At 42.8% G+C, this 14,652-nt stretch overlaps 1 protein-coding gene across 2 annotated transcripts in view; it reads right to left on the bottom strand.

The window, feature by feature from the left end:
• The window catches only part of GRM8 (glutamate metabotropic receptor 8), a 939,770-nt gene that overhangs the window by 334,985 nt on the left and 590,133 nt on the right, over positions 1-14,652 (bottom strand). For both annotated transcript variants that reach the window (XM_004707786.3, XM_004707785.3), the window contains exon 6: positions 8,282-8,482. In XM_004707786.3, the coding sequence (XP_004707843.1) occupies positions 8,282-8,482 (201 nt within the window). The remainder of the gene's footprint in view (positions 1-8,281; positions 8,483-14,652) is intronic.

Raw genomic sequence — 14,652 nt, 5'->3', positions numbered from 1 at the left:
CTCTACTTCACTTTCCTGCTGTTGAGCTGCCACCCTGAGACTTGCTGAGCCCTCAGAGAACCCTCTCTCTACACTTCACTTCCTGTTAAGGAGCCACACTCAGAGAGCTGGAGGAATCACATGGAGACCCGCACCAGCACTGAGATGCTGGATCCACCACCACTGGATCCACAAGACTTTCCACCCACTGGCCTGTTAATTCCTGAATGTGGCATCATTGCATGTGTGGTATGAGTCTGAAGAGGGATTTATAGACTGGTATCAGACATATGAACTCAGATTGGACTTAAGGACTTGATCAGAACTAGGCTGGTGTGTTTTCTCAATATGCAATTGCTCTGTGATATAAAGCTCTTGCAATTTGTCCTAGGATCTAATTAATGTCACAATGAACAAGTTCATCAATTTCTCTACCCAGAAATTAGCGTTTGGGGCACCCACTATCCAATATCTAAATTGGAATTTCTAAATAATCTCACCTATCCATATTTATTTTGTTTTTAAGAAGCTCCTACTTACCAATTTTATAGAAAAATTTAGGTGACATTGGCTATATTTCTTTGCAATGTGTAAGCATTCTGGATATTTCCATTCCTTTTCTTTCTGTTTCCATTAATCTAGCTTCCTTGTCCCAGCTGACTTTTCTTTACTTTCTCATATTTAGGGTAAGTGGTGACCATTGTTGTCATATATTGATTTAAGCAAACACTGTACTCACAAATTATATTGATTATTTCATAAGCCAATCTACGGTTTGGATGAAATTGCCTTTGAGTATCTTCAGTATGCTTGCTTCTATCGTATAATAAAAATTATGTAGCCTATTGAATGTCCCTTTGTGCTCTAACTGCTAGAAATGTGTCTTAGGTTGAGTTCTTTGGAGAAGCAAAATAAGTGAAGTTTATATATGTGTATATAAAGAGAGTTTCATCTTAAGGAAATGACTCACACAGTTGATTTAATATTGAACTGAGCAAAATGGGAAAAAACCTAAAGATGTGGAAAATTCTGTTGTATAAACTAAGGACAGACTTCCTGCAGTGTTCACTAAGGACAGAGCTACACAAGCTTTAGATAAAGATATGAAAGCTGGGATTAATAGATTTAATCAACTGCTACAGAAGAAAAACTGCTAGTTAGACTGAAGGAAAACAGAGAAAGAAGAAGAGATTTCTGTCTACCTCTAGTATTCTACAGGCAGGAAACAAGAAAAAAAACCAAAACACCTATTCCTGTTTCCCTTGAAGCAAAGGAAAGGATCATCCCAGGAACCGCTCCAAGATCCCAGGATCTAGGTCTCAAAAGTTGGGAGTGCCCCTAGTTCCTCACAGGGTGTGGCCACAGCCTTCTGGGTTTCAAATAGTCAGACCTTTATCAGCTCTTCTCCAGGGTGTAATATGGCTATTGCGTTAGTCTGGAGAAACAAATCCATGGACACACATATGTGTATGAGAAAGAGATTTATATACAAGAGCAATTGAACATTCAGAAAACATCCCAGCCCAGTCCAGATCAAGTCCATAAGTCTGATATTAGCCCATATGTCTGATATTAATCCATAAGGTCGTCTTCAGACTCATGAAACACATGCAATGATGTCGAATGCAGAAGGTCACAGGCCAGTGGGTAGAAAGTCCTTGGATCCAGTGGCATTGGAAACATCTCAGCGCTGACAGGTGTCTCTGCATCTGGGTGGGTCCATGTGTCTTGTCAGCTGCTATGTCTCCCAGGTGTGAGCAGAGAGAGAAGTGTCTCCCGCCTCCAAGGAGGAAGTATGGATTTCCCAAAATTCTCAGGAGAAGGCCAGACCCACACAGAGGCCTCACTGGCTATGATCTGATTGACAAGCTAGACTCCACCTCTATACTCTTAATCCTAAAATTAAGAAACAATTATATATCTACCACAGCTATTGAGGTGTGCCAGGGATGGAGTTGCCACCCAAAGCACAGAGGATGGAATACCGCACCCCTTGGAGTCACTACCCAAAGCAGAACTTCTATACGCAAGAGGTAAAACCCGAGGACCTATCAGGACCCATGGACTTTGATCTTAACTCAGTCAAACTGGAAGAATGTGGCTACTCAATACCATAAAAGGAGAGTTATCCCAGAGAGCCTGAAAAGTGAAGCTGGACTCCAAAACCAAGGGATCTCCACCCATTAGCCAGAGAATATGGCCAGCACACAGAATCTGGAGAGTAGGGCCATTGCTTAGACCAGTGGTTCTCAAACTGTGGTCATGACCCCTTTGGGGGTCGAACGACCCTTTCACAGGGGTCGCCCGATTCATGGAAGCAACAAAATGACAGTGATGAAGTAGCAGCAAAAGTAATTTTATGGCTGTGGGGTCACCACAACATGAGGAACTATATTAAAAGGTCACGGCATTAGGAAGGTTGAGAACCACTGGCTTAGATGGTATCAAATAATAGTTGTCCGGGCAAGGGGCTGAGAGCCAGAAGAAAACTGCCTCGAAGCAGGAACGAGAAAATACGTCCAGAATCATTTCTGATTCTGGATGTTAACTTGCTACTCTCTTAATAGTGAGCCCTGGTGCTGTAGTAGTTATGGATATAGGTTGAGCTGAGATCCAAAAGGTCAACAGTTCAAAACCACCAGCCACTCCTGGGGAGAAGATGGCACTTCCTACTCTGATAAAGAGTTTCAGTCTCTGAAACACACAGGGAAGTTCTACCCTGTTCTATAGTCAGCATCGACAGATGGCAGTGGGTGAGTTGACTCTTAATAAACCTCATAATTGTGAGTATTGTCTCTGAATTCTATGTGGTCATTGTAATGAGTTATGGAAGTTATTAGAGGAATAGAATACGGTGGGGGGGGATGGTCAGTTGGTATATTTTCAAGCCCTGAGAACCTATGTTAACTGATCGGTTGGCTTTGGACTTGCTTGATGCCTTTCCCTCCAACTTCTCTCATTTGTAATGAAAATGTCTACCTAGTGTATTATTCACTATTGTACTTCGGAAGTAGATAACTTGTCCTCTAGATTTCCAAATTCACAGATTAAAAGGACTTTTATCCCCATATGTAATTTGTACTTGGGAGTTGATTCAAGACCTAGACAAGGCAAGGGAGAGAAGCTGGAGACTCGGACAGAGCCTATGAGGAGTCTGGAGTAACATCTTGGGGCTCTATTTTTCAGAACCCTTCTTACCTCTGTGGGAACTTCCTGAGAAATTTTATTTATGCAAACCCCTAAAAGGCTGAATGCACACATGGGAAGTGAGAAATAGCAAGCCCAAGCAAGCTGGATGGAGAGCTTCTTCTTCCGTAGGAAGAAAAAACTTTAGGAGGATTTGCTTCCAAAAGTACATTTTTCTTTTGGTAGGACAAGAATTTGGAGTCCAGTAACAAGACTTCTGGATCATATGACAGAGTGTATATGTTCCACATGTGGCAAAGACATTGGTTAGGAAGATGAGGCCAGAGGGGGAATGTCATAGATTGAATTGTGTTCCCCTCAAAAAAGGAGCCCTGATAATGTACTAGGTTTCACTTGGGGCTGCCAACTGCAAGGTCAGCAGTCCAAAACCACTAGACACTCTGTAGAAGAAAGATGAGGCTTTCTACTCCCAACATGCATCATGGTCTCAGAAACCCACAGGAACAGCTCTACCTTGTCTGCTCGGGTCAATATGAGTCGGAATCAACTTGATGGCAGTGAGTTTGAGAGAAAATATGTGTCCATTTGGCTGGGTTCTGATTCTCAATGGTTTGGCAGTTACATAATGATGCAATCTGGCAGTCATATAATGATGTAATCATCCCCTGTGGTGTGCTCTGCCCACCTGTAGTAAGGAGATTAAGGTGTGATGCAAAACTTCTACTCAGCTCACACCCCTGATTCAATGCAAGGGGCATTCCCCTGGGGTGTGACCTGCTCCCCTTTTACCTTCTAAGAGAGGAGAGGAGATAAAAATAAGCAGGGATGGGGTGGAAAGGGTGGGATGACCATCACCTGTCAAGAAGAGCTAGGTAGGTGTACATGCTGATTCTTGGGCTGACAACCTCCCATTCTCCAGACCCAAGGAGAAAATTGATTCCAAGACACACGGAGATCTCCGAAGAACGCCTATCGATGTCTAACGTAGAGAAGGGCCTTCCGACAGAATGAAAGTCTTCTGCTAGATGCACTATGGTGAACTCAGACATCTAGCTCTGGATACACGGAGAGAATAGATTTCTGCTTACGTACGGCATGCTTGGTTGTACGTCTGCGATAGCAGTACCAGATAACTGAGACAGAATCCAGACCTCAGTGCTGTCCTGCATTCTGATTGCCTTGCTTGCCTCCTCTTTCAATAGCTTGGATGGGTTATTTGAATACCCTCCTGAGTTTTTTATCCTGATGAAGCAAACTATTAATAATTAAGGGGCATGAATTGATAAGCAAATAATGAAATTTAAAAGCTTGAGGAATATCCTGAAGATTACTGGGTAACACAAATGGCTAAGCACTCCACTCCTAGAGGATATTGGTCTGAAGCCACTCACATGAGCCTCAAAGAGAGGCCTGGTGATTTGCTTCCCAAAGGTCATGGCATCGCAAGGCCTGTGGAGTAGTTCTACTCGGCAGGCATGGGGTCACCAGGGGTCAGAATGGTCTCTGGCACAATTAGCCACAGCAAGAACAGACAAACCAATAACATGCTTAAAACTTGAGGAAAACGACTAGCGAGCAAAAGAATGATAGCGTCCAGCGGTTCTCAGCCTGTGGGTCGCAACCCCTTTGGGGTTGAATGACCCTTTCACAGGGGTCTCCCGATTCAGAACAGTAGCAAAATGACAGTGACGAAGTAGCAACGAAGATAATATTATGGATGGGGATCACCACCACATGAGGGACTGTATGAAAGGGTCGCGGCATGAGGAAGGTTGAGAACCACTGCTCTGGTCCAGGATCATTTGCTTATGCCCAAGCCTCTAGGCTTCTTGCTTTAGGACTTGGAACACAGTCAAGGCTCAAGTTCTAGCAACATAAATTTCCAAGGAGCTCAAAGAGAATCTCTCTTCAGTTCAGACACTAAAATTCATTTACTTTACCTGCTGTTCATCTGGAACACACTAACTCTTGTAGTGGACAGTTCCTTTGTGCTTTAGCAAGGTCTGCTTGCTTTCAAGACAAAGAATAAATCTAGAAGACCTGAAAGATCTCACATGGTTTATCTGACTTTGCCTGCTTCTCTATCCTTACCTCAGACCCCCTCTGCTCTCCTGTTCAACCTGTCCTTATCCTACATAAGGGAAGTCTCTCCTATTATGAGCCCATAATCCAGCTGCAATATTTATGGCAGATTATATATCTCTGCATGCTTACTTATTTAATATCAACATGCCCCAAGAAACTCTAAGTTCTATGTCTATTTGTTTTTCTATTTTCACATGAGAAAAAAAAAACACCTTACTACCATCGAACTGCATGTTTGGCAGTTCAAAACCACCAGCAGCTCCGAGAGAGCTTTCTACTCCAGTAAACAGTTATCATCTCAGAAATCCACAGGGAGTCGCTATGAGTCAGCATTGACATGATGGCAGTGAGTTCGGTTTGGTTTTTCACATTAATATATCCTTTACACCCATCCAACGCTAAAGAAAAAGGTTCAACAAATATAAACTGATTGGATTAATAAACTTTTACATTTGCTTCTTTGACCATAATAACTTTAAAGAAGCAAATTTGGGAAGTAACCCTCCCTAAAGACAAAAACTGCAATGACCATAGCAATCGGTCATGTTGAAAGGGAGGGGGGAAAAAGAAGGAAAAACACAACTATGAAAAGGAAACAAAACAACTCTGAAACCGTTGAATTCCAGTGGTAAATATTCTTACTAGTCTTTAGGAGTTAAAACGTTCTTACACTCACATCCATATATAGGTATAGATGATGACATACATGCATATTTTCATGTGCTATAAATACTCACATATCCACACATACAATATAGCTATCATGGGGCAAAGCTATGTTAACTTCTTAGCCACAACTAAACACTGGGCCTTGTAGCTTAGTGTTATAGTTTTGAGAGACATCAAGGTCAACTGGGGTAATATGGTCCACAAAGACAATGCTCTACACCCTAGAGCGTTGTGAATGGGGTCTTAAAAGCTTGAAAGAGGACATCTAAGGTGCAAAGAGTGAAGAAAATGAAAGACAAATGGAAAGGAGTCCAAAGGATAAATAGACTGTGCAAATCTCAGCATTTATGACCCTGATACCAGGGGAGCCCGATGGTACCCAGTGACACTGCTGACCAGCCGAAAGGGGCGGAGACAGAATGGGAGAAAACTGTGGAACAAATCTGCAAACCGTAAAGGAACCGGGCTTACTGGTCTAAGAGAGACCGGTGGAACCCCCAAGGGCCTTTTAATCAATCTTCAAGCTAGGAATGGAACCCACCTCCAGGACTCAACTCCCAGTCCAACCATAGACGGGGCTATGAGATGAACCATAAACATGAAAGAGGTATGCACTCCTTAGAATAATCAAATACAAGAGACCAAATGGTAACCTTTGACCAGGAATGAAGCTCAGAAGGCAGGGAAGAAAGAAAAGAAATGGGAAATGCAGGGAGGACAGGGCGGAAGTGGGAAGGATGCTGTTTCCAAAATATACATGGATTGTCGAGTGGAAAACCAATTTGCTCTATGAACATTCACTCTAACCATCAAAAGAAGTTTTTGAAAGGGGAATTAACAGATTCTTTAATTAGCCTTTAATAGAGTCATTATATTACAGGGTGGCAACACAAGTGGAACCATCAACGGAGGGGCAGGTTTCGATCTGGGGCTAAGAAAAAGAGAGAAAGCAGTCATTCACCTTTAAAAGATGCAATCCAGAGTTAGGCTAGAGGAGTTTTGATGTTTTCCAGATGTGACCTACATTTATTGATAACGTGTACTCTTTTGTATTCATCCTCCCATCCCCTAACAATATTGAATAAATGAAGTGTTCCCCAACCTCACGTTAAAGTAAATAACCTTGAATGGCGCCGCTCCTCTTTCGCTCAATTTGATAATTGCATGAAAATGATTTGCCAAATCCCTTTAGTGTTTAGAGTCTAACAAAAAGGCGTTATGTAATGACACACACACACACACACAAGCACACACATGTGCACCCTGCTGAAAAGGAGGCTAATCTGTGTTGAACGCAAACCAAATGTTGTGTCATGTTGCCTGAGCAAAGCAAAAGAAGTTTCCACTTGAATTCTAAATCAAAGATGACCTTGTGCTTTTTTTTTTTTTGAGAAAGCCTGGCAGCTGAGGTCACCGGAGTGTATTATGATGGACAGTCCAGTGCTCTGTGTGCCTCTGAGGCACGTCCTTTACATGGATTACAGCCAACTCCACGGAATGAGACAGCTTAGAGCATTCTATCATTTTATTTGAAAATAATGGCCAAAGTCTGAGGTCGCAACCATTACAACTTTCGGGAAAGAATAGCATTGCTCAATAATCCCATCACTTGAGACAGGCAGTCTGGAGCTATTCTCACCTGAAGCCTATTGATCCAGTTTACTCTCTATCGGTTTCTCATGACAGTCACAGAAACCACGTGTCCGATTCTCCAGTAGACAGACGTCACCTGCACTATACTGCGTGTAGTTCTAGCTTGAAAGGTACATCTCCCAGCTTCAAGTTGGCCAACTCGTGGGGAGGAACACAATGAGAGGGAAGACACGAGATCTGAACACAACACTCTTGGGAGGTACATCGAGATACCCCAATGGCGAATCATCCAGTGCTCAAGCCAACTTCTTGTTCAAAAGCTAGAAATAAAACTTTTCGGGCATGGGAAGGAAAAGAAGAGCAACAACAAGAGAGCTCGAAATCTGTCTCCAAGCAGAATGCCCAGGCCCCAAACCCTTCTCAGCTAACCCCATCAACAAAGCGTTCCCAAAGAAGCCCAAGCCTCTGTTGGTTCCATCTGCGACTTCTGAGCTATTTCTCAAGTGCCCCAGCGGACTAGTGGACTATTTTGAATGATATGGGCTTATTTTTTACTTCCACTTCTTTTAGGAGTACATGAATGGTAGCATACACACACACACACACACACACACACACACACACAAATATATGCTTGAGATTTAAACGCACGTAGAAAAAAATCACTTCTGATTAAGCAGGGGAACTAGTTCCAATTTTGTGCTTTCCACTCTGTCTGAGTAGCTGCTATTCCTCTAGTCCGATTCAGACTCGGTAGTCATTTCTAAACTATTGTGATGCAAAGAACAAGAATTGAGTTGGAACTCACCATTGAAATTGACGGCCCGAATGTAACCAAGCAGCTCTTTCCCATCGATGGTGCTCATCCGTGGGCACAGGCCAATGTACCCAGGGCAGAGGTCCTTGTGCAGATTGTGCAGGGCATAAGCCATGGAATATACCGCATCGATTACAAATTGCACCTTCCCTTCCTGTTCGTAAGATGAATCCCGGGCAATGCGCTCCAGTCCTGAAAAACAGAAAGGTATCAATTTTCTCCATGAGATTTCAATAAAAGATGGCATCGAGGCTAAGATTTCCATCACAGGAGGCACATTTAATGAGACCAAACAATCTGATTTTACTTTTCAATTACTTTAAACCAAGACTTCCTGAGTCAGGCTTTTAAACTAGACGTGGGATTTTTCATTTGTGAGGAACAAAAAGTGATTTCATTAGCCGTCAACAGATACAAAGTAAATAAGAGAAGCATGCTTTCAGTATGGTTATTTCTACTTTATTGAGTCCTATTATATGGTACGTTCTAGTCATTACATAACATTTCAGTAATTGATCTTGTCATTCTTTTCATCTACTTCAAATCCTTCTGCTTTTTGATTGTTTTTTAAAAAATCTTTTTCATTCATACTGCTCTTGCTTTGAATGCCCCCCGTTTGAGAACCCTTTATCTACATATATAAAAATGTTTCCTTAAGAAAGCATCTTTATCTTTAGGAAGATCATCTCATTTATTTTTGTTGCTGTTTTAATTTTCTATTTTAAAAAATGTAGATCTCCCAGATTTAATGTCAACCTGAATAAGTGTATCTGTGTGTAGGGCATGTCTCAGGATGGGAATTGCCAGCGACTTAGTGTTTATCATTCACTTTGTACAAGGGGGAAAAAAGGATCTCAATGGTGGAGCCATTATGAGTTGGACCACTAGCCACAAGGTCAGCAGTCAAATCTACCAGCTCATCCTCAAGAGAAAGATTTGGCTTTCTGTTTCTGAAAAGAGTTAGTCTTGGAAACCCTCTGGGACAATTCTACCCTGTTCTATTGGGTCACTATGAGTCAGAATTGACTCAATATCAGGGAATCTGGTCAGTCTTGTACCAGAAACAAAGGATTCAAAGAGGAAATACAATAGAGTAGAAAATAAAGTCGAAATCATCTATAATTCAAAATTCCCCTTCTGGAAACACACACACACACATATGTTCATAAAGGCTAACATCACATAGAAACAAATAGATGATCTGAAAAGAATTCTCAGATCTCAAACTCTAAGCTCAATATTTGCTCACCACCCCTCGCTGAACAAAGTGGAGCCCTGGTGGTGTGTTGCGTTATGAACTGGATTGCTAATCAGAAGATCAGCAATTGGAACCCAACAGCTGCCCCATGGGAGAAAGATGAAGCTTCTAATCCCGTCCATGGTTCCAGTCTTGGAAACCCACATGGCCGTGTCTCGGTCCTATCAGGGGTGCTATGGTGAGTTGGAATCGACTCGGTATCAGTGAGTTTGATTTGCTGCCAGACAGAGTTAGTGGGCTGTGAAGGGTCGGGTCAAGTCTATTCTACTCATAGTGACACCATGGGTCACAGCAATGTTCCAGAGTTTTCTGGGTTATAATCATACAGGCGCAGAGCACCAAATCTTTCTCCCATGGTGTCACTGGGGAGGTTTGGAACACTCACCTTCCCGTTGGTAGTCAAGTGCTTAACCATTGAACCCTCAAACCGACTCACCACTAACTTTATACATCTAAGAACACCAGAGGCCAAACACCTTAAACTTTCCCACGCATGGACGTCAGTTACTATCCTTTACAAGATAGTCTTTCTATACAACAAACGTTCATTTTCTTTGTACTAAAATTATGTTGTTGATGATATTAGGTGCCAATGAGTCCATTCCGACCCCTAGCGACCAGATGCCCAAAAGAACAAAACACGCCACAGGCCTACACCATCCGCACAATCTGTCCCATGCTTGAGTCCATATTACCAATGGACCTGTCCACTGTATTAATCCATCTTGTTGAGGGTCTTCCTCTTTGCTGCCGTCCATCCACTTTACCAAGCACGAGGTTTCTTCTCAATTCTGACTCATTGGGACCCCAAAAGGCAGAGCAGAGTAGAACTTCCCTGTGTGGTCTCTGAAGCTGTTAATCTCTATAGGAGCAGAAAACCTCATTCTGCTCCCAAGATGGTTTCAAAGTGGCAACCTTGTAATTACAGCCCAATGCATAACCCAGTGAGCTGAATGAAAATAGTTGATGTGCCCACTGTTCTTTAACACCAACTCTAATGTAATTCTGATAAGAACAGTGATTTTCTTCCAGCCAAACGTGATGGGTTGTCTGTCTATTCATTTGTAATTAGACGGTAGTCGTCAACTTGGCTGTTCTCGTCTCTGTTGGATGCTGGTGATAGATGCTCTCTCTGCAGCCTTCTCGGGGCTAAATTCTGGGCCCTCCCTTTTCAGCCGGCCTTTTCTGATGGTTTGATGACTCAACTTTCCATTCTCCAAGGCTCATCCTCCTGTCTTCATCCTCAAAGGTCGTTTATTGTCAACATCTTTAAATTCTACGTCTGCAGGTTAGAAGTATATATTGGAATCCAAAAGGCAGGTGTACGAGACAAACACCAAACCACACTCACTGCCATCAAGTTGATGCCAACTCAGGGACCCTGTAGGACAGGGTTGACTGTCTGTGTGGAGACAATTTCCAAAATGGGCAAAGTTGAATGTTATATATTGGCGCAGGAGTTACAAGTTCGGCTGTGGGCCACGAGCTCAGCAGTGCAAAGCCACCAGGTGCTCCACAGGAGAAAGATGAACCTTTCCACTCCTGTGAAGAGTTTCAGTCTCGAAAACCCACAAGAGCAGATCAACACTGTCCTATAAGGTCACCATGAGTCATAAATGACTCCCCATTGGCAGTGGGTTTTGTTGTTGTTATTGTTGTTTTTAAGTCCAACTCACTGCATCTACAACCAGGCTATCATTATAAGGAAGGACATCATGACTGTTTTGCAAGTTTGGGAGCATGGAGAAATGGTGAGGTAGTTAGTTTATTGTGCCAACCTGGCTGATAAACACAGGTGGGATTAATTGAAGGGCAAAGAGATAATGGCTCGGGGAACCCCGCCCTTCCTGGCCCTTCCCCCTGGGAGAACAGAACAAGGGGGGACTGCCTTGCTTGTTCTGTGCCTCAATCTGAAAGCTGCACTACCCGTGGGACACCTAACCCGTAGACTGTGTCGCTGTAACTTGAGACTCCTTCAATACCTGCTTTGCCACACCATCGGAATTTACATCTTGAGCTGGGGACTGTCGGATCCTGTCATCTGGCTGACTGCTGGTGACCCGCCTTGCTGTTTGCTGCCTGTGCCCAGATAGCCTGATGTGCTCTATAGAAGACTACGCGGTAGCCCTCATGACTTGAAGGACTTCCAGTGTTTCACAACTGTCTCACGGGAGTGAGTTGCACTGAGCCATTTGTACTGCTTTATAATTTCACTGTTTATTTCTTATGTTATACATCTATCTATCTGTATAAATATATATAAAATGATTAGCATTCTGGTTTTGTTTCTCGAGAGAACCCTATCTAACACAAATGGTGACATGCAGTTCTCACCAAGAGCAGTTTCCAAAGTCTAATGGTGGAGAGTCTCCGTCAGGGTTCTTAATGTCCTCTAAGTAGAGATGCCACAGCACCACTCCAGGGTCACTAAATCATTCTCTCCAGACCTGGGGCCTTGAAGAAGCTGCCATTTATAATTCAAGAGTCTCCCAGAAGAACCCGATACAGCCAGCCTCGGCAATGGGACCAGCTTTTGGAAACCCTAGCTTACCAATACCTCAGTTCTTTAAACAAAGTAGAAAGCAAATGTTTTGAGAATGATGATGGCAACAAATGTACAAATGTGCTTGACACAATGGATGGATGGATGGATTGTGATAAGAATTGTACGAACCCCCAATAAAATGATTTTTAAAAAAGAAAAAAAAAGAATAGGGTAGCTCATGTTTAAAGAAATGTATGGCACTGAAGTATCTAAATAGGAAAAACTTGTGTCATGGTATATCCAACTCATATAAATCAAAACCGTGCCTTTTCCCCACCAAAGAGGGAGCCTACGGACATGCAATTCCCAGTAGCTATCAGTTTCAAGGCTTCAGCCAAATCTTTACACACAGACAGAAGCCTAGAGCTGATTGAGAGACAGGGCAAGAAAGAACAAGAGAGGGCCATGAAATGATCTACATTTTTTTTAAGTGTAACATTAAGTGCCTTCTTTTGGGGAGGGTGGAAGCAGAGAAGATACAAAGGAACAGAGAAGAGAAGGGGGAAAAAAAGGACAAATTTTGACTGGCTCAACACAGATAAAATCTAGAGGCCAAGGCACAATAAAACCTCAGAGATCAAACCTTCTGTGTTAAGATGTATTGCTGCTCAGTAAATATCTTTGCTAAAGAGACACACACACTTACACACACACACACAGACCTTCTCTGAATAGCAGTGTTTGTTTATTTATCTGATGTTCTTTTCCACTTGTAGACTTTAGAGAAAAGGGCAGATTTCTGTGTTTCTGTTAATGTAGGATAGGGGAATTGACTGAAAATGCCAACTCCAATTGATTCAAAGAAAGCAAGGAGAATATTGAAGAATTTGAAAATGTCCGCAAATCCAAGGCATACACTAAGAGATAGAGGTATATGAGTTACTTGAATGTCATGCTAACTCCCTATCAATCTATGGAGATAATCCCGAACATTTCATGGCTGTCACAAATATATCTGTAACATGTCCCTGAGAGACTGGAATAAACACGAGGAGCCCTGGTGGCACATGGCTTAATGACTCAGCAGCTAACAAAAGTCAGCACTTCCAATGCACCAAATGTCCCCTGGACAAAGAACCTGCCAGTCTGTTTCTTTGCAGATGACAGCCTTGGAAACCTATGGGGCATCTGTCCTGCAGGGTCACTGTGAACCAGAAATGACTCCATGATAGAAGGTGGACTTGCGTTCTCTCAATGACAGCATTGAAATACTCGGGGCTCTAGGAATTGCCTCTCTCAGCCCCTCTGCCTTCCTGCCTGCTGGAACTCTGCATGCCTCAAGGGGTGGCCCTGTGTGGCACACTGGACCCTGAGAGCTGTAGGTGCCCTACCATGTTTCCACCAACTTTGGATCCCTGTGAGTCTGCACCCTCCAGCCTGTGGTCTTCCTGCTTCCAGTTCATGATTCCGAATCACTAGTGTGGGGCTATGTGGGTCTGAAGAGGGACTTATGGACGAGCATCAGACTTACAGACTTGGGCTGGACTAGGCCGCGATGCCTTCATGATATATAATTACTTGTTGATATAAAGTTCTTTCTTATACATGGATGGCCGTCACTGGCTTTATTTCTCTGGACAAGCCAGTTTAACACACACGCTATCTTATGAAAGGTAAAAATGTAAAGTTTCACTCTTCCCTGTATTTATATCCTCACCTAATTATAAACTCCAGGTAGTTTAAGTGAACATTCTTTCTTTCTTTTTCTTTCATTTCTTTAAAGTAAAAGTTCAGGAAATTGTCTACTGGCTTCTGCTACCAGGACTAATGGGCACGATAAGGTTCCCTCCACAATCAATGTGCAGACATGATGACAAATGGGAAGAGCGAACTCTACTTCCTTTCCAAAATTACACAGGAAAAGGTGATTTCTTGGCTGGCTGTTTAGAAAATGCGTCTTTCTGCTCCCCGACACTCCAACGTCATGGTGGCACTTCAGATTTCGCAGCCGCTAGTTTCCTCTTCACTTCCTGTATCCGATTTCCTCATTCCTCTACACGAGGGGTTTAGAAAGCTGACAGTGACTCATGAGTTTAATTGGCTGTAACATTGTATTACGCTGCAGTTTCCAAAGTCTGGGCTAACGCAGTGCTATAAAGTGCTAAGTATTGTCAGAGGTGGTATGTCAGGCATGCAATGGAAACATGGCTGATTGTAAAGTTGCAATGTGTTTTAGGGAATAGCTCAAATTAACAACACATAGAAAAGTGTTGGTATGGTGGCAGATGGAGTCAGCCTCATAAATCCCATTACAAAATGGCTTTAGGATATCATTAATGAAATCTAAAACTTGTGACTGCAATGTCATATTCCTAGAAGATGAAGTGAATTCGATTGGCCTGAGTCATTTTGTAATCCGTGGATTACTTATGATGATCTTCTAGCCCGGCTCTGTAACTCACCCAACGACTGGGCAGGACCATGGAGACAGGGATATTTCCACTTTTCCTGGTGGAGCTGGGTAAGAGAAGGTGGAGGAAGCTAAGGTTGTATGATTTAGTTGTGAGTGATTGCTAGTGCTCTTTATTGTCACTGTGAAATAAAGGAACTCTAATGATG

Source organism: Echinops telfairi, unplaced genomic scaffold (genome assembly GCF_000313985.2).
Source record: "Echinops telfairi isolate 266 unplaced genomic scaffold, ASM31398v2 ScPeMD7_23;HRSCAF=83, whole genome shotgun sequence".
Taxonomy (NCBI): domain Eukaryota; kingdom Metazoa; phylum Chordata; class Mammalia; order Afrosoricida; family Tenrecidae; genus Echinops; species Echinops telfairi.
This window is presented reverse-complemented; position numbering and strand designations above follow the sequence as displayed.